Here is a 21125-nt window from a genome sequence, read left to right as displayed (position 1 = left end):
TTGTTTCCTCTCCACCTATCCTCTCCTCTATCCCTCTTCTATCCGCCTCCCACTCTCTCCCTATTTATTTCGGAACCCCCTTCCCCTCCCCCTTTCCTGATGAAGGGTCTAGGCCCGAAACGTCAGCCTCTCTGCTCCTGTGATGCTGCTTGGCCTGCTGTGTTCGTCCAGCCCTGCACCTTGTTGTCTTGGATAGACTGGGTTTGTTTTCACTGGAATGCAGGAGGTTGATGGGCAACCTGGTAGAAGTTTACAAGATTGTGAATGGCACAGATAGAGTGGAAAGTATGAGGCTTTTTCCCAGGGTGGAGGGGTCAACTACTAGGGGACACAGGTTCAAGATGTAGGGGTGGGGGGGTGGTGTTTTGAAAGAGATGTGTGAGGCAAGTTCTTCACACAAAGGGTGGCGAGTGCCTGGAACATGGTGCCTGAGGAGGTCGTGGAAGCAAACACAATAGCAGCATTCAAGAAGCACCTGGACAAATACATTAATAGGAAGGGAATAGAGAGATATGGATCCTGTCAGTGAAGACAGTTTTAGTATGGAAGGGCAAACTGTGTTGGTGCAGGCTAGGAGAGCCAAAGGGCCTGTTACTGTGCTGTATTGTTCTTAGTTCTTCTTTATTCTATTATTTAGTGATGAATATTAATTGATGAAAAATGAGTTAAAGTTGGTGGAAACCCTCATGGGAACCCAAAGTAATGTACTGAACGTGGCTTCCACGAAATAGCTTATCTCTGCCCATGGCACTGAAAGATATTGACTCGACATCGTATTCCCCTCAAACTCTGCTTATTAACACTTAGATTATACCTTGCTGATGTTCCTTTTCGCTTGAGCCTTAGAAAAGGTTTGGTACCTAAAAAATTGGGTTTGACCAACTGCAATGATTATTAACTTAGAGATTCTTCTACTCATATATAATCAAGTGTTTGTAATTGTTATTAAAATGCACGATTGCTCCACATTGCAGTCTTAGACAGTAGATCAGTTACGGCAGCAATAGACAGAAACAGATAAGACAGAGTCAGAAGAGAGTGGGTGCAGTGCAAATAATTTGAATGGAGAGTGCAGACAGGAACACTGCTGATAGGCAGTCCAGTGATGTCTTGTTCAGAAAACTCCAAGCCATAGGTTGTGATACTAAAACATTCTGGGATATTTTCTTTGTGATTTCCCAGGGACCATCTGCTAACCTGTTCCCCATCCCACAAGCTACTCTTACCTTGCCCATCTGCACCTCCTAACCCCTGCCCCATATCCTCTCTCCACACTCCATCCCAATCCCCAACATCTCACTACACCCCCAACCCAAACCTGTGCAAACCCGAGGCAAAATCCTTACTACAGTCACATCCCACACTCTACCACCTAAGCACAAGCATGTGCCCACATGCAACCCTGCCCACACCCCCTGGGTTCACCAACCTCAAACCATAACGCCCAATGTTTGGTTTATGCAAGATCCTGTTCTCAAAAAAAAAGTTCAGTGAAGGATTCTAAAAATGTAGGAAAAACAACAATAGGGTGGGTTTGGTGGGTTTGATGGATTCAAGCACATCTGTGAGAATCTCCAATTTAAATAACTGGGGAACGAGTAGGTGCGCAAGGACCAGTATCCCCAGTGAATGTGACACTGTGCAGGAAGATGGCAGAGACCAGGTCTAGGCTGAGTCAAGTCAAACCCAGTATTTAAAGTGCCCTTCCTGGGTTTTTTTTTGCATAACATCCAATTCAATTTTTTCATAAAAATTATTACATTGGCAGATATTAAGACACAATTTTCTGAATCACTAAATTGGGTCTACGTTTCTGCTACGAACTTGGGGATATGACACTGCCCCGGATTCATGTTCCGTTAATAGGGCCCTTGCTGCAAAAATTTGAAGAAGACTTTCACGGTATTACTTTGAGCTGAATGGAGCTCCGAGTCCTAGTCATGAAAGATGTCTGTCTAAAAGACTGTTTCATCAAGTTTCCAAGAGTTATTTTATCTCACTTAAAAAAAGTCTGTATGTTATGCCTCAGTTATAAATGATATTTTGAGAGGTGAGTTGGAACTTCATTGTGAAATAAAGATTTTGTTTATTTTGATTTATTTCCTGGCTTTGAGTTATTTTGAAGGCTTTATACTTAAGAATGTTAATAATAATAGGCCTTGGAAGACAGAATTCAACAAATACTATAAATGCAGGTTTATATCTATGTTGGTAATGCAATACTTCTATGTAAGACACATAGCCACATGTAATAACAGAAGTAAATGATGTTTCACCTTTTATAGGTTCAAGTTCCTTTGAGTCACAGAAGATGGAACGACCGTGCATTTCAGTCATTTCTCCGACTAGTCCTGGAGCTCTGAAAGATGCCCCTCAGGTTCTACCTGGACAGCTTTCAGTGAGTGAATTCATAAAGCAAGCTGGAATAGACAGATATTGAGGATATTGCTTTTTTTTTTTCATCATTTTCAGTTGAACTTTACGTACTTCAGCAATATGTTTTCTAAAATAAAACGGAAAGGTTTGACTGGGTATCACTTCCTGTTTCTCATTTGGACATTTAATAATCATATTGTGATCATTTACAACCATTCATGGCTATTTGTTCCCATTCTCGCAATGCCCAAGCACAAAGAAGAAAGTCTAATCCATGATTGTTTATTTTTCTTCATATATGACAAGAATAATTTATTCTATTTACTTGGTACAGTGTTATCAATTGGTGAACATGCATATTCAAGTGAGTGTTTCATGAATTATTGGGATATTGTATTGATATTATTCTCAGTCATTGCAGGTATCATGGGTGACATAACCACCTTGTTGAAGTATCTCAATATGTACATTTCTTTAATCCTGAGTTTAACCCTTTCCTGGATAATACTAAGTTATTTAAGTTCCAAATGATGAACGTAGATGCAGGTCAGCACGTGGCTCAGGATAAAGAATAAAGAGGGATGAATTGAACACTGATCATTACCATGTAAGCAATAAGAAGATAATTAACATTTGTTGATGCAGGGAGCCAATGTGTCTTTAAACAAATTCGAGAGGAAAAGGATTAGTTAACAAGTGGCAGTGCTATTTATCTATTTCTTCTCGTTGTTTCACATCGATTATATTTGTTCTTTGTTCTATGTGATGAATTGTTCTAGTATTGAAAACATTTTTAAGGTCCCTTTCCCTACTTTCATTACTACAGCATCGTAAATATGAAAGAAAATGCTGTGATTATCAAATAAATAGCTCCAGAGGATCACTTCACTGGAGGATGAGTTTAATTTACTATTAAGAGAATTGGGGTGAAATGACAGAAATTATCTAAAAAAATTAACAAAACTAAAAGATGAGAGCATAAGTCTGAATGATATATGTCATTATGAAATTGGAAAGGAGGTAACATTGACAGTTGTTTGCATCTATAATAGATTATTTTAAAAGTGGATAATGCTACAGGGCTCAGGTGTATGTATTATTGTTCAGATGCAAAATGGTAGAAAGGGGAAATAACAAGGCCATCTCAAAGTCAGTGATAGAAAGAAAACTCTATTTATGAAGAAATGATGGAGCCAGAAACACATCAAAATGTAAGATAACAAGGTGTAGAGCTGGATGAACACAGCACGCCAAGCAGCATCAGAGGAACAGGAAAGCTGACGTTTTGGACCTAGACCCTTCTTCAGAAATTTCATTTAAAGAACCTGACCAAACTCTTTGAAAAGGTAATAGAAACTTTAGAGAAAGACATCTAACACATTAACCTAGATTTTGAAAAGAGACCACATTGTGGGCGAAAGATGACAAATAGATGAATGACAAAAGAGATCACATAAAGATCACAATGTTGCATTATTTATTTTGACAGGATTAAGAGGTGTGAAGTGTTTGAAGCTTCTGTTAGTGTTATTTTATTGTGCTGTCTGATTGACATTTTATAAGGTTGGAAGAACAGCAGTTTCTTTTAAAGTGACTTTCTGGACATACTTTTTGTTCATGTCAGTCCCATACAATCTGTTGTTGTAGTGTGGCTCAGTTGTTACATGAACTATACATAGGATCTAGGGAGAGCTAGCCAATAGGATACAAAATTAACTTGAAGGCAGGAGACAGAGGGTGATGGGAGGGAGTTGCTTTTTGGACTGGAGGCCTGTGACCAGCAGTTTGCCACAAGGATCATTATTGGTTCATTGTTGTTCATCATTTATATAAATGATTTGGATGTGAATATTGAAGGTATGATTAGTAATTTTGCAGATGTAATCAAAACAGGTGATGTAGTGGACAGTGAAGAAGATTATTTTAGAATACAATGGGACACTTGCCTTCTTTGGTCAGTGCATCAAGTATAGGAGTTAGGACATCATGTTGTGCTGTACAGGACATTGGTGCGACTGCTTTTAGAATACTGCATACAGTTCTGGTTGCCTTTCTCTCGGAAAGATTTTGTTAAACCTGAGAAGCTGCAGCAAAGATTTCCAAGGATGTTGCTGGGACTGAAGGGTTTGAGTTAGAGGGAGAGGTTGAATAGGCAGGGAATTTTCTCCATGGAACACTGGAGGCTGAGGGGTGACCTCATAGAGGTTTATAAAATGATGAGGGGCATGGATAGGGTGAATAGCCAAGGTCTTTTTCCCAGGGTGGTGGAGTCCAAAATTAGAGGGCATAGGTTTAAGGTGAGAGGAGAAAGATATAAAAAGGACCTGAAGGGTAACCTTTTCACGCAGAGGGTGGTGCATATATGGAATGAATTTGTCAGAGGAAATGGTCGAGGCGCATACAATTACAACAATTACATTTAAAAGGCATCTGGATGGGCATATGAATAGGAAGGGTTTAGAGGGATATGGGCCAAATGCTGGCAAATGGGACTAGGTCAGATTGGGATGCCTGGTTGATGCAGACGAGTTGGACCTAAGGGTCTGTTTCCATGCTGTATGACTCTATATACATAATGCATACTGGTTGACTAAACGTGGAATGGTTATAAGTTGGCACTATGATGAGACTATGAAGGACCAGAGGAGGCAACTGGAAGACCTTCAGAACGTACCTTTCATATGGTTGCTAAATCTAGATAATGGTTCATGACCCATCTGAAGGGCTGAGTCATAGAAAAGCTGGCCTGAGTCTATGAAAATTTCAGCAGGCAAGGAGATGACTGTCTCTCACCCCTTCCAAGCAAGTAGAACTAGCTAGGTGAGGAGATGCAGTGTGCAGTCTCTTCCTGCACTGGCTAAAATTGTTGGTGGAGAGCAGGAAACCCAGAATTAGGTCCAGTCCACAAATTTTAAATGGCCCCAGTGTTGTCCTGTATCTACAAAAATCCAGCCCTCAGTACTAAGTTTTTAGATGCTGCCAAATTGTAGATACAGCCAATACGAAGGAAGAATATGTCATATTGTAAACCCTCAGCTCCATCAGTTTGCTCTGTACCATTTCACTGTTCCTCTCTCTCTCATACATTTCTCACACCTGTTGCTGGACTGGTTTTTTGTAGCCTCTATAGTAAAGGTGAAAGTGAAATCTTTGTTCATTTAATTTGTCATTTCCTTATTATCTACCAATAATTCCCCATTCTCACTTTCTTGAAGATCAACCCTCACTTTACATACTGTTTTCCTCTAAAATGCCAGTAGAAACTCTTGCTATCAGTTTTATATGTACAGCTAGCTTCCTCCCAATCTCTAATTTTTTTCTCCTGATTGCCCTTTTTGCCATTGTAATTCTTTATATTTTGTCCAATCATCTGACTTGTTATCTTTGTACTTATATATGCTTTTTGCTACGGTTTGATGCTTTCCTTAATTTCTTCAATCAGAAAAACATTATGTCTGAAAATTGTCAGAAAATGCTTTTTCTGAGTATTCTGAAATATCCCTTTAAATGTCTACCACTGTTTCCCAACTGCTAGTCTAATATCCCAGTTCACTTCAGCTAGTTCAGCTTTCTTTTTTATTCCTTTATTCATTAATGGGATGTGGGCATCGCTGGTTAGGCAGCATTTATTGCCCATCCCTAATTGCCCAGAGGGCAGTTCAGAGTCAACCACATTGCTTTGGGTCTGGAGTCACATGTAAGCCAGACCAGGTGAGGATGGGGGAGGATGTCCTTCCCGAAAGGATATTAGTGAACCAGATGGGTTTTTCTAACAATTGACAATGGGTTCATGGTCATTCTAATGGTCATCATTAGATTCTTAATTCCAGATATTTATTGAATTCATATTCCACAATGTGCCAAGGCAGGAGTTGAACCCGGGTCCCTAGAACATTATCTGGGTCTTTGGGTTAACAGTCCAGCGATAATACCACTAGGCCATTGCCTCCCCCATGTGACCACATAGTTACCCTTACTTAAGTTTAAAATACTAGTAGTAGACTCACTCTTCCTTCCTTTTAAACTGAGTGTAAAATTTAATTACGTTGTGATCTCTGCTACCAGCGATGCTCTTACTCTGATGTCATTAATTAATCCTATTGCATTACACAATTCCAAATCTTTCGTTGGTTCCAGAACATGCTGCTCTAAGAAACTGTCTTGAAAGCATTCTATGAACTCCTCATCCAAAATGTTTTTTTTTTCCAATTTGTGTTTAGTTTAATATCACCCATAATTTTTCAGTCCCTTTATCACATGCACCCGCTATTTCTTCCATATACTTTGTCCTGCATTGTTGTTATTTTTAGAGGGCTTGTAGACAAACTCTACTTGTGATTTCTTTCCTGACTATCCTTCACTTCCGATTTTATATCCTGATCTTCTGAACTGAGGTAATCTCCAACTATCATACCAATGCTATCCTTGGCTAACCATGCAACTCTCCCCACCTCCCCATTTTCCTTGAATGTCATGTACTCCTTAATAGTCAGGACCAAATCTGCATCAGCATTCAGTCACACTTCCAAAATGGCTATCAAATCATATTTATACTTTGTTATGAATGTTGCATACTTTTTGATCTCGAGCCTTTTAGTTGTGTTTTCTTTTCTCTGTCTGTCATTTCCCATAACTACTTGGTTTCCCTGTTTTGACTTTACCCTTTGATTTATCACCTCTACCTGAGCATGATACCCCACTTTTTTTTTGAACATAGTTTAAAGCCCTTTCTACTTCCCTAGTTCTGAATTGCACTGGCTCCAGCATGATTCAGGTCCAGACTCTCCCAATGGAACAGTTCCTACTTTCCCCACTACCAGTGCCACTGCTCCTCAGACCACAACCCACTTCTCTCAAATCAGTCTTTAAGACATGTATTCATTTCACACTTTAATCCTGTGTGCCCTCTTCAACCTGGCAAATTATTACCCCGAAGTTCTCCTGTTTGATATGGTGTCCAGATCCTCATTCTGCCTAATTCATTAATACCTATATGGACCACTACAATTTGATCCTCCCATTTCCATTCCAAGTTCTTCTTCAGCCCTTGAGCAGACCTGAACCCTGGCACTGGGTAAGCAACGTGTCTTTCTGGGCTCTCACTTTTGGCTAGACAGAACAATGTCTACCCCCCTCACTATGCTATTTCCTACCATCACTATATTCTTTTTTAGTTTCTCCCTTAAGAGGTATCCTGAACCAAGGTGCCCTGCTCAGTCTGCTCCTCCACCTTACTATCATCGACACAGGTGAGCACCTCAAACTTGTTCAATAATTTCATGGGCTGAAACATGTGCATTACACATACTTTACCTGCCTCACTTGTGGCCGCACCCTTCTGTCCCTTACTACAAATGGAATTGGACTGCTGTGTCCCAAGGTGTGGATCAAGGTTCCCTGGTATCTGCTCTGTCTCTGATACATCACAATGTCTTCACTTTCATCTCCGATTCAGTAATGCTGAGTTGGAATTCTGTAGTTTAAGGCGTTTACCACAGATGTGTTTGTCCTGGATCAGTTTCAGGTTCAGAAGCTCCTACATTCCACAGTTATGATACTAGTTCTATATCCCTATTGTTTATGTGCTAATTTGTTAATATATCATTTGTTAATTTAATCAATCCTGTAAAATTATATAAAGAAGAAATTAGGAATTGTCAGCCATACCTTAGAAAGTAAGCTGAATGTTACAGGAGAGCCAAAAGACCTAGGGATACAGGCTAAGAAATAATTGACAACACTGACAATGAAAAATTTAAAATTAGACACTTTATGCTGCACATGCACAAAACTCTGGGATAATCTGAAACTCAGAGCCATAATTACAAGAAAGTTTGTATTTATGGGGATATGAGGAGAAATGTCTTTACTCAGTGGGTGATTAGAATCGCGATCTCATTACCAAAGGACATTTCTGAGATAAATAGCTTAAATGTTTCAAAAAGGAAATCAGGTCAATACACAAGGCAAAAGGAAACAAAGATTTGCTGAAAGCTGAGTTGTGCTAGATGGAATGAGAGGTGACACCAGAATTGACTAGTTGGGCCAAGTAGGTTTTACTCGTCCTGTACGTTCTACGTAACTTGTTAGAGAGTTTGGAGCCTAGATTTCCACACAGGTGTTTCTTAAAGATTGTGCATTTCTTCTCAATGATGGCAAGAGAGGTAGGTGAGAGAGTCAGAAAAGAAAGTCACATGGAACAAATACTATCCCATTTCCACAAGTGCCCTGCTGATGCTTCATCCTGAGCTGTTTTATCATGGAACCAAAGAAATTTATAGCACGGAAGGAGGCCATTTGACTCATTGTGTCTGGACCAGTTCCAGCCTTCCAAATTTATCTCTTTCAAGTATAAACCTTCAATGGAATCAGCCTTTACCATTCTCCCTGGCAGCACATTCCATCAGCTCTCTTGCTAACAATCTTGAAATTGTAACAAAAACAAAGTTGCTGGAAAAGCTCAGCAGGTCTGGCAGCATCTGTGAAGGAGAAAACAGAGTTAACGTCTCGGGTCCGGTGACCCTTCCTTAGAACTGAAATTGCGACCCCCAGTTACTAATAAACCAACAAATGGCAACAGAATATCCTTCCTGATCCTGTCAAAATTATTTGTAATTATGAACAGCTCAGAAAGGTTATCTCTTAATCTTCTTTGCTCCAAGGAGAATAAGACCCAATTTCTGTAATTTTTCCCTGCATCTAAACTGCCTCACTCTAGTAAATTGTGTTTGCACTGTCTCTAGTGAGTTAACATCTTTGCTTAAGTAAGGCAAATGAGGTGCCCAGAACTGAACACTATACTCCAAATGTGGTCTGGCCAATGATTTGTAGAGGTCTAGCATCGCTTCCTTGCTTTTATGCTCTATGCCTCTATTTACAAAACTAGGGATCCCATAAGCCTTCCTAAGAACTGTTTCACCTTGCCTGGCTACCTTCAGAGAATCATCCACATAAACTCTGAAGTCCCTCTGCTCCTGTACTCTCCTCAGTGTTGTATCACTGAGCCTGTATTTTCTCTTTATGTTTCTTCTACCAAAATACATTAGCTAACATTTCTCTGCATTGAAGTTCATCTGCAAGGTGTCTGTCCATTTCGCCAACTTGTCAATGTCCCTCTAAATACACTCAGCATCATCCTCACATTTCACTATTTGCCCTAGCTTAGAAATTTAGAAAATTTGCCCATCTCCAAATAATTTAAATAAATAAGAAAAAGCAAGAGTCCCAACACCAATCCCCGGGGAACACCACTTTCAACTCATTTCCAATCTGAGAAATGCCCATCTATATCAACCCTCACTTCCTCCTATCTTATCTAACTTCTAGAACATAGAACAGTACAGCACAGTACAGACCCTTTGGCCCACGATGTTGTGCCGAACTTTTAACCGAAACCTAAGGTCTGTCTAACCTCCACCACTACGTTATACTATCATCGAATTCTAATTGATATTCAATCGATATTCTAATCCATGCTGCCAAGGATCCACCAATCCCAAATATTTCTAATTTGCCTGCCAACCTGCCTTGTGGAACAATGTCAAATACTTTCTGAAAGTCTAAAAATACAACATCTACAGCACTACCATCATAAACTGCTTGAAAAACTCAATTAAATTGGTCAGACATGATGTGTCCTTGACAAAGCTATGTTGACTGTCTAGTATTAATGTATATTTCTCTAAGTGTATATTTACCTTAGCCTGTATTATGACCTCCATCAGTTTTCCCACTATTGATGTCAAGCTGTCAGGTCTGTAGTTTCCTGGGTTATCCTTTGCCCCCTTTCTTAAACAAAGAAAATTACAGTACAGGAACAAGCCCTTCGGCCCTCCAAGCCTGCACCGACATGCTGCCCATCACAACTAAAACCCCCTACCCTTCCAGGGACCGTATCCCCCTCTTCACATCCTGTTCATTTGTCAAGACGCCCTTTAAAAGTCACTATAGTATCTGCTTCCACTACCTCCCCCTGCAGTGAGTTCCAGGCACCCACCATCTTCTGTATGAAAACGCTTGCCTCGTACATCGCCTTTAAACCTTGCCCCTCGCACCTTAAATCCATGGCCCCTGGTAACTGACTCTTCCACCTGGGAAAAAGCTTCTGACTGTTCAGTCTGTCCATGCCCTTCATAATCTTGTACACCTCTATCAGGTCGCCTAACTAATGCAGCCTAACTAAGGTTCTATAAAGCTGCAACGTTACCTGCCAATTTTTAAACTCAGTGCCCCGGCCGATGAAGGCAAGCATGCCGTATACCTTGTTGACTACCTTTTCCACCTGCGTTACCACTTTCAGTGACCTGTGTACCTGTACACCCAGATTCCTCTGCCTATCAGTACTCTTTAGGGCTCTGCCATTTACTGTATATTTTCCATCTGGATTAGACCTTCCAAAATGCATAACCTCACATTTTTCCAGATTAAACTCCATCTGCCATCTCTCTGCCCAAGTCACCAACTGCTGTATCCTTTGACGGTCCTCATCACTATCCGCAATTCCACCAACCTTTGTGCCGTCAGCAAACTTACTAATCAGACCAGTTATATTCTCGTCCAAATCATTTATATATATTACAGACAGCAAAGGTCTCAACACTGATCCCTGAGGAATACCACTAGTCACAGCCTTCCATTCAGAAATGCACCCTTCCACTGCTACCCTTTGTCTTCTATGACCGAGCCAGTTTTTTATCTATCTTGCAAGCCCACCGCTGACCCCATGTGACTTTACCTTCTGTATCAGCCGGCCATGAGGGACCTTGTCAAAGGCCTTACTGAAGTCCATGTAGACAACATCCACTGCCCTACCCTCATCAATCATCTTTGTCACTTCCTCAAAAACCTCAACCAAGTTAGTGAGACGCAACCCCGCTTCACAAAACTGCGTTGCCTCTCGCTAATACGCCCATTGATTTCCAAGTGGGAGTAAGTCCTGTCGCAAGAATCCTCTCCAATACTTTCCCTACCACTGACGTAAGGCTCACAAGCCGGTAATTAGCTGGATTATCCCTGCCACCCTTAAACAAAGGAATAACATTGGCTATTTGCCAATCCTCTGGGACCTCCCCTGTAGCCAGTAAGGATACAAAGATTTCCCTCAAGGCCCCAGCAATTTCCTCCGTTGCCTCTCTCAGTATTCTAGGGTATATCCCATTAGGCCCTGGGGACTTGTCTACCTTTAATGTTTTTCAAGACCCCCAATACCTCCTCCCTTTTGATCTCAACATGACCCAAACTATCTACACACCCTTCTCCAGACTCATCATCCACCAAGTCCTTCTCTATGGTGAATACTGATGCAAAGTACTCATTTAATACCTCTCCCATTTCCTCTGGCTCCACACATAAATTCCTTTCCCTGTCCTTGGGTGGGCCAACCCTCTGCCTGGCTACTCTCGTGTTCTTTATATATGTATAAAAAGCCTTGGGATTTTCCTTAATCCTGTTGGCCAATGACGTTTCATGACCCCTTTCAGCCCCCCTGACTTCTTGCTTAAGTTTCTTTCGACTTTCCTTATATTCCACCCTTGCTTCATGTATTCCCAGCCTCCTACACTTGATAAATGCTTCCTTTTTCTTTTTGATTAGACTCACAATATCTCTCGTTATCCAAGATTCCCTAAACTTGCCATACTTATCCTTCATCCTTAAAGGCACGTGCCGGTCCTGAGTTCCCAGCAACTTACACTTGAAAGCCTCCCACATACCATTTGTTGATTTGCCCTCAAACATCTGCGTCCAATCTATATTCTTCAGTTCCTGCCTAATATTGTTGTAATTAGCCTTCCCCAGTTTAGCACCTTCACCTGACAACTACACCTACCTTTATCCATCAGTACTTTATAGCTTACTGAATTGTGATCACAGTTCCTGCGCTGCTCACCTACTGAGACGTCGACCACCTGGCCTGGCTCATTCCTCAATACTAGGTCCAGTACGGCCCCTTTCCTAGTTGGAGTATCTACATACTGTTTCAAGAAGCCCTCCTGGATGCTCCTTACAAACTCTGCCCCATCCGAGCCCTAAGCACTAAGTGAATCTCAATCAATATATGGGAAGTTAAAATCACCCACGACAACAACTCTGTTACTTTTACATCTTGTCAAAATCTCCCTGCATATCTGTTCTTCTATTTCCTGCTGGCTGTTGGGAGGCCTATATAAATGTCAAACATTGTGATTGCGCCCTTCCTGTTACTGAGCTCAACCCATATTGCCTCGCTGTATGAGCCATCCAAGGTGTCCTCCTGCAGTACAGCTCTGATAGGCTCCTTAACAAGTAGTGCAACTCCCCCAACCCTTTTATATTCCCCTCTATCCCACCTGAAACTTCTGTATCCTAGAACGTTAAGCTGCCAATCCTGTCTCTCCCTTAACCAAGCCTCTGTAATAGCAACAACATCATAGCTCCAAGTACTAATCCAAGCTCTAATTTCATCTGCCTTACCTGTTACACTTCTTGCATTGAAACAGACGCACTTCAGTCCACCAGATCCACTTTGATCAGCAACCACACCCTGCTTGCTCTTCCTTTGAGTCTTACTGGCTCTATTCTCTAGTTCCCTTTCAGTCGATTCACCTTTGCATTGGTTCCCACCCCTGCCCCGTGCTAACCAATATGACAATGGTGCCATATTTACGATCCTCTAAACTCCCCAGGTTTGCGTCTGTGCTCAGAGAGGCCTGGAAAGTTTCTGTCATTCTGTGGTTTACTATTGCCTTCTTCTTTCAGAGTTATGATCACAAGATGAGTCCCAAATCTCCCTTGGCTAGATTGAGAATTGAACCTACACTTGTGGCATTAATTTGAACAACACACTAGCCATCTAGCGAACTGGTCACCATTACACAACTCTCGGCAGCTTATAGTGGTGATTGGTCACAGATGGCATTGACTTGTGCGTGAGAAGACTTATTGTCCTGAGTACAGCATGAATCAGTGCATGAAGGAAAGGAAGAAATACCTGGTGTGTAATACATCTGGCACTGCACTCATTTTAAGTACTAAATGCTTACTATATGCTTTGTTTTAAAAAAACTTCTGCACCGCTCCTCGGCTGACTGAATGAGTAAAGGTATCATCTCATCAGCACCTAAATCATTTCAACAGAGAGGTTTCAGTCCTTGTAGATGGGAAGGCCCCAACTTTGAACCCTGGTCTGTATGAGTTCACTTGTCATCCTTTCCTCCTCCAAGATTCTGCAGTTCTCTTACCAGGTCATGGAAGTGAAAAATCAACCGCAACTCTTGGTTTCTGACTGCTGTCAGAAAGTCACTCCATGAGCGATTCAGGTACAAACTGAATTGGGAACAAACAGAAAACATGTCTGTTAAGACAATTTTACCAGAGGACTGTTGCACCTGGTAAGAGGCTGCACCTCTGAAGTGAGGGATTGGAAAAGTATGATAGCTGTAAAATTATGGATGTAGGACTTCAGGATGCAGTTGCCCTATTTGCTATTGAAGATTCAACCAATTTTAAAGAAATTTGTTTACATGCCAACCAAGGCAGGAAACGTGTGTCACGTACATGAGTTGGTACCCCTTGTCACCAAGCTCAGGAGTGTTCCCTTCAGTAGTAGACTCATTTGCTTGTTTTCAGATCAGCATAGAGTAAGATTCTGAAATTAGGGTTGACTCGTTTAATCAAGTGAATTAAGAGAAATGGCCTCAGACAGTCTGGCAAAACATGTATTTCAACGCTTCCTAAAGACCACATTCTAGTTAAGTAACTGATCTGAGTCAAGGTCTATACAGTAGCAAAAGATATTTTCCATCAGTTGAGAACACATTGAGAATGCAGAACTTCTGCCACCAAGGTTTTTGACATTTACTGCAGATTTGACTCTTCATTTGCTATATGATGTTAATTAAGCACTACGATTTCCACAATTTTTATGGAGTTCAAAGGATGCATTATTTTCACAGGTGAAACTTTGGTACGATAAAGTTGGCCACCAGCTGATAGTTAATGTGTTACAAGCCACGGAGCTTCCTTCCCGAGTGGATGGTCGGCCCAGGAATCCCTATGTAAAAATGTACTTCCTTCCAGATCGAAGGTGAAGATCAAAAATCACTTTCTAACAGTTCTCTCTGACTTAATTTTACTCTTCTTTTGTTTAGCTGAGCAGTCAGGATATGAGCATCTACATGATTTCAGAGAAGCTGAAGTTCATTTCTTATCTGGTTCCAAATGCAGAATGGTTGATGCAGCATCTGGACGTATGTATTGTAAATCATGAGGCAGTTAGGCCTACACATGAATTGTCACTCCACCACTGAGTAACATTAATTGCTGCTAAGCTGCCAGGTACTCTGTACAAAATGCTAGGTCTACAATTATATGTAAGAGTCATTTATGACACAGAAGGAGGCCATTCAGGCTATCAAGTCTTCTGGTTGTCTGTAAATTTCTGTTAACCCACTCTGTAAAATTTATTTCCTTCATATGCCGATCCAATTTCCTTTCGAAATCATTGATTGTCAGCCCTTCTACCACTGTCATGAGCCACAAGTTCCACATCATTGCCATTTATTACATTGAAAAAGTTCTTCCTCACATTTGTCCCCCAAAGCTTTATAAATTCAACATACGTCTCCCACTTTTGTATTTAATGCCTCTGTATATGAAGCCTATATGCTTTAGTTATACAAAACAGGGAGGTCATTGGTAGTAATAAATTGACTACTGCTTTCTCTCCTCATAAAAAAACAAGGACTTTGATTGTATTACTCCTTTTGGAACCAACATTATAAATTAGGCACTGTCAGAGTATGAGCACTCACTTTCCCCAAACCTTCTCAGTGAAAGGAAAGTAAGCAGCATCAAATCATCATGACCTGAACATTACTGTCACTCATTAAATCATTAGAAGTCATAGTAATTTGTATTGAAAGTAGTAATTTATGTTGAGAGAGGAGATTCTCCTTTAGGGCCCAATGTCATGTATTCTTGATAACCCCATGCCTCCTCCATGCCTCCTTTATCTCCTGATACACCTCTCATGCTTTCATACATCTTCCATATCTATTTACACGTATCCACCATGGACAGAACTCATCAGCCCCATAACAACATAGGAAGGAATTTGAAATGCTCGTGAAATAAATAATCATCCACTCAGGTGGCAAGCCTTTTAAAGCGTACCTGTCAAAAAAGTTCTTGTTTTCATAGCAATATTCTGATTTGGACACCTCATTCTGAGGCATCATTTGTAGGGCCTTGTTCTCTGCAAACAAAAGGAACGTTTTCAAACCTTATACCTTTTGAATTATTTTGGAGTTTTGAATTCCATGGCAAGACCTCAGCCAATCAGAGTTGAATTACCAACCAATCAACAGCTAGTTCCCTTGAAGCATAAGTTGACGTGATGGTATTGTTGCATTTGTCTTGATGAACGCAAGTTGAAAAGCTTCGAAGTCATATCCCTTTTCAGCAAAATTAGTCATTTTTGTTAGTGTAAAACAGAACATGTCCTTGGAAGTGAGCCAGTGGTCTTCCCATATATAATGGAAACTCGCTATATGTCACATAATTACTTTTCCCCAAATCAGTTCCTCCGGAACACCTTTTCGTCTCTGTTAATGTGCAACTGTGACATTGCGACTATCACACATAAGCTTGATCACACAGCCTGAGAAAATTTAACCTGAAGTGTAAGGTATAATTTTATAAATCATAGAATTGTGTAGCAAAGAAGGAGGCCATTTGGGCCATCCACCTGCACCTGTCATTTTGAAACTAATCCAGTTCGTTTCAGACTTTTTCCCTATGTACTTGAAATATATCATTCATGTATTTATCCAGTTCCATTTTGAAAACAGAGTGATTATGTCCACCTCACAATTAGGTGATACATTTGAAATCTGAACAACTTGTTATATAAAAAATTCCTTCTCATATCACCGCTGATTCTTTAGCCAGTCAAATTCAATCTCTGATTACCCACCATCCAGCCATTGAAAACTACTTCTCATTATTTACTGTATCAGAAACCGTTTATTATTTTAGATATCTCTATCAAATCAATTCATAACTTCTCTTCTAACAAGAGCAACCCCAATGAATGTATTTTATTCCAGATTGAAGCCTTAGAACATAGAACAGTACAGCACAGTACAGGCCCTTTGGCCCACGATGTTGTGCTGAACTTTTACCCGAAACCTAAGGTCTATCTAACCTCCACCGCTACCTTATACTATCGTCCATATGCCTATCTAATAGCCGCTTAAATGCCCCTACTGAGGCCGACTCCACTACCCTCTCCGGCAATGCATTCCACGCCCCTAGCACTCTCTGAGTAAAGAACCTACCTCTGACGTCTCCCCGATATCTACCTCCTTTCACTTTAAAACTATGTCCCCTCGTAAAAGCTACCTCCACCCTGGGAGAAAGTCTCTGGCTGTCTACTCTATCTGTACCTCTGATCATTTTGTACACCTCTATCAAGCCACCTCTCATCCTTCGTCGTTCTAAAGAGAAAAGCCCTAGCTCTCTCAACCTTTCCTCGTAAGACCTTACCTCCATTCCAGGCAACTTCCTGGTAAATCTCCTCTGCACCTTTTCCAACGCTTCCACATCTTTCCTGTAATGAGGTGACCAGAACTGGACACAATACTCCAGATGTGGCCGAACCAGGCTTTTGTATAGCTGGAGCATAACTTCACGGCTTTTGAACTCAATCCCTCTATTAATGAAAGCTAACACACCATACGCCTTCTTAACAACTCTATCCACCTGGGTTGCAGCTTTCAGGGAACTGTGAACCTGAACCCCAAGATCCCTCTGCTCCTCCACACTGCCAAGAATCTTTCCATTAACCCTGTATTCTGCTTTCAAGTTTGTCCTTCCAAAATGAATCACCTCACACTTTTCAGGGTTAAACTCCATCTGCCACTTCTCAGCCCAGCTCTGCATTCTATCAATGTCCCTTTGTAACCTAGAACAGCCCTCCACACTGTCCACAACATGACCCACCTTATCCTTTAATACATTAAAGATTCTTTAATTCACCTACTGAAGGAAGATGCTTCAGTATACTATGGAAGGGAAGAATGGGGCTGAGAGGACCTTGAGTCCAGCTTTTGTTAATTAAGACATTTTTTTCTCTCTTGTTCTCCTTCATGTTTCTAAATGATGCCGACATTTGAAACACATGAATGAGCAGAAGTTGTTCCAAATGGACTGTTATGTGTCTGATGGAATATTCCCTACTTAGCTGGAAGAGTGCAGCTCCAGCAACACTCAAGAAACTCAACAGAGCCAGGACAAAGCAGGTCACTTTTTTGATAGGCACCACATCTACGAATATCCACTCCCTGCACTAACAATGCTCAGTTGCAGCAGAGTGTACCTCCTACGAGATACACTGCAAAAATTTACCAAGGCTTCTTATCACTTTTCAAACCCACAAGAGTAGCCATATAGAAAGATAGGCCAGCAGATACGTGGGAATACCACTACCTACAAGATCTCTTCCAAGCCACTCACCATCCTAAAGTGGAAATATGTTGTCATTCCTTCAGTTGGTCAAAACTTTGGAACTTCCTCCTGAACGACGTTGAGTCATAGAGTAATTCAGCATGGAAACAGACCCTTTGGCCCACTCATCCATGCCAACCAGGCACCCTACATTGAACTAGTCCCATTTGCCTGCATTTGGCCCGTATCCTGTAAACCTTTCCTATGCACGTACCTGTCCAAATGTCTTTTAATTAAAAAAATGTCTGTTGTAATTGTACCCGCCCCTACCAGTTCCTCTGGCAGCTCATTCCATACTAGCACCAACATCTTTGTGAAAAAATTGCCCCTCAGGTCCCTTTTAAATCTTTCCTCTTTCACTTTAAACCTATGCCATCTAGATTTTGACTCCCCTACCCTCGGGAAAAGACCTTGGCTATACACTTTATTTATGGCCCTCACTGTTTTAGAAATCTCTAGAAGGTTACACCTCAGTCTCCAATGCTCCAGGGAAGAAGTCCCACCCTATTCAGCCTCCTGTTATAACTTAAACCTTTCAGTTCTGGCAACATCCTTGTAAATTTTTTCTGTACCATTTCTAGTTTAACAATATCCTTCCTATAGCAGAGTGACCAGAATTATACCCAATATTCCAGTGTTGGCCTCACAAAAGTGTCTTGTACAGCCACAAAACATGACATCCCAACTCCTATACTCAATGCCCTGACCAATGAAGGCAAGCATGCCAAATGCCACCTTCACTACCCTGTCTGCCTGTGACTCCATTTTCAAGGAACTATGAACCGGTCCCTCTATTCAACAACACAGCCCAGAGCCTGACCATTAACTGTATAAGTCTTGCCTGCTTTTGCCTAACCAAAATGCAAAACCTTGCATTCGTATAAATTAAACTCCATCAGCCAGTTATTGGCCCACTGGCCCATCTGATCAAGGTCCTGCTGTACTCTGAGATAGCCTTCTTCGCAGTCTTCTTCACTATACCACCCTGGTTTAATCTGCAAACTTACTAACCATACCTCCTGTATTCTCAATCAGTGATTCAAATAGGCAGCTTACCACCACCACCTTCGCAAAATTAGTGTTGAGTAACAAATACTGGCCCAGCCAGTGATGCCCACATCCTGATCTGAATACAAAATAATTGATTCCTTTTTTTGAACAAACCTGGCTTTACCTGTTTATAGGATATGGTATTGTTCTGTCGTTTGATCTCAGTCAGGAAAATGTTGCAACTAGCTGCAGCTTTCTGTAGCTTCCCCAGATCCTATAGATTCTAATGAAATAAAGTAATGTGTTGGCTTGTCCCTGAGAGAGAGATTCTGATTTCATGCTTGTGACATGATTACAATCTCCTATTTCTACCTTTAACATCACCCAGCTAGTCACTTTCTCATCTGTGCCTTTGTTGTCTCTGGACTGGATTAGAGATAGAGACTCCAAGTTGGTCTCTGAAAACCTATCTTCCATAAAGATGAGGCTATCCAAAGCTCTGCCTGTGTTTTAATATCACAGTAAGCTCCATTCCCCTAGCACTCATGATCATTGAACTTCATTGGCAATGGCTTAATTTTACAACTTTCATCCTTAATTTCAATTACTTTGTGACCGTGCCTGTCATGATCTCTGTAACCTCCCATAACCCTCCAAGATGTCCACACTTATCCCATTCTTCCATCCCCCTGTGGGATTGGGGTAAAAGTGTCAGTTTTCTAGGTAATTAAGGCAGATAAAAAGACCATTCCATGAAACTTTCTCCCAACTTTTATCTTAATATATTACCTTCTCCCTTCTATGTTTACCTAGCTTTCCAATATGTATCACTGCTATTCCCATCAACACTCCCTACAGTACTGAGTTGCACATTCACTTTGGGTAAAGAATGTTCCTCAGAAATCCCAATTGGATTTTTTGCAGACTTTCTTACATTAGTGCTCACTAGTTACGTTCTTCCCCACAAAAGGAAGTAATCTCTCTGTGTCCTCTATGTAAAAACCTTTCAAAGATTTAGATTTCTATTTGGTCTTTTCTCAGTCTGTCAGTCCTTTCCTGGCCTGTCAACCCACAGATTTATGATATCATTCTTGTAAATCTTCTCCACATCCTCTCCAGTGCCTCAATATCCTTTTTACAACATAGTGACCAGATTTGCAAGCAGTATTGTGAGTGTGGTCTAAACCAGTTTGATACAGGTTTAATATAACATCACTGCTTTTTCATTCTATTCCTCTAGAAATAAAACCCGGTGCTTGGTTAGCTTTTTTATAAGCACACTCATCTGTGCTGCAAAATTTAGTGACTAGTATTTTTATCGAAGATCTCTTTATTCTCCTCCACCGAGACTCAGATTTTTATGTAATGAATGATATTCCTGTTCTTCTGAGTGACTTGGGTGAACTCGTGTATCATGTATTCATAAATATATTGTACTTCATTTGCCAATTCTGCAGGTTTATTGATGTCCTTCTGTAGTTTGTTGCAGTAATAACTATTCCTCTAATCCCCAATCATCAACATGTTTAGAAAGTGTGCTTTGCATTCCGTATTCTGAATCATTGATGTTAACAATGATAACAGTGTTTTCAGTGACAATCCTTGTAGATCAGCATCTCCCACCTTTTGACACTGATTAATTCCCCTCAGCTTCTGCTTTCTGCCCTGAAGCTAGCGAGCAATCCGTTCTATCACTTGTCCCCAACCCTACAATTACTCAACATTTCATTAGTCCCACATTTTATTTGTCTATTGTAGGACACCTTATCAGAGTCCTTTTGTAAAATATGGATGGTTTATATCTAATGCATTATCATTATCCACTTTCTCTGTTACCTCCTGAAAAGAAAAATCAATATGGTTGGTTAAACAAGAGTTTTCCTTTGAGATCCATGCTGATTCTCTTTTGTTATCTTTCTCATGTTTTTAGCTGGTCTTCTAGTCTCTAGTACAGATTCCATTATTTGTCTGACCTCTGATGCTTTATGGATTGGTCTGTAACACCCTGAATATGTTCTTTTCCCTCTGAAATATATAATTGGCATTGGCTATCCATCAGTGTTTTAACACAATTTTTTTTCCTGTATTTTAAAATACTAGGATGCAATCTATCTGGACCAATATATTCTGCTTAGTTTACTCAGTGTATCCCTTTTTTATTTTAAATGTAATCATCTGTTTGCTCATCTTATGTTCGCATGTCTGACTGTTCTACCTCATTGATACATTCCAAGACATTTTTAAAAAATATTTCTGCCCCATTTCTATCATTGCCT

At 40.7% G+C, this 21125-nt stretch overlaps 1 protein-coding gene across 1 annotated transcript in view; it reads left to right on the top strand.

Moving 5' to 3' along the window:
* Positions 1 to 21125, top strand: part of LOC109919852 (regulating synaptic membrane exocytosis protein 1-like) — a 424455-nt gene that overhangs the window by 176946 nt on the left and 226384 nt on the right. The window contains exons 10-11 of the mRNA XM_048597070.1: positions 2286 to 2398; positions 14307 to 14437. Of these exons, the coding sequence (XP_048453027.1) occupies positions 2286 to 2398; positions 14307 to 14437 (244 nt within the window). The remainder of the gene's footprint in view (positions 1 to 2285; positions 2399 to 14306; positions 14438 to 21125) is intronic.

This window comes from Rhincodon typus, chromosome 5 (assembly GCF_021869965.1).
Source record: "Rhincodon typus isolate 14 chromosome 5, sRhiTyp1.1, whole genome shotgun sequence".
Lineage (NCBI taxonomy): Eukaryota > Metazoa > Chordata > Chondrichthyes > Orectolobiformes > Rhincodontidae > Rhincodon > Rhincodon typus.
This window is presented reverse-complemented; position numbering and strand designations above follow the sequence as displayed.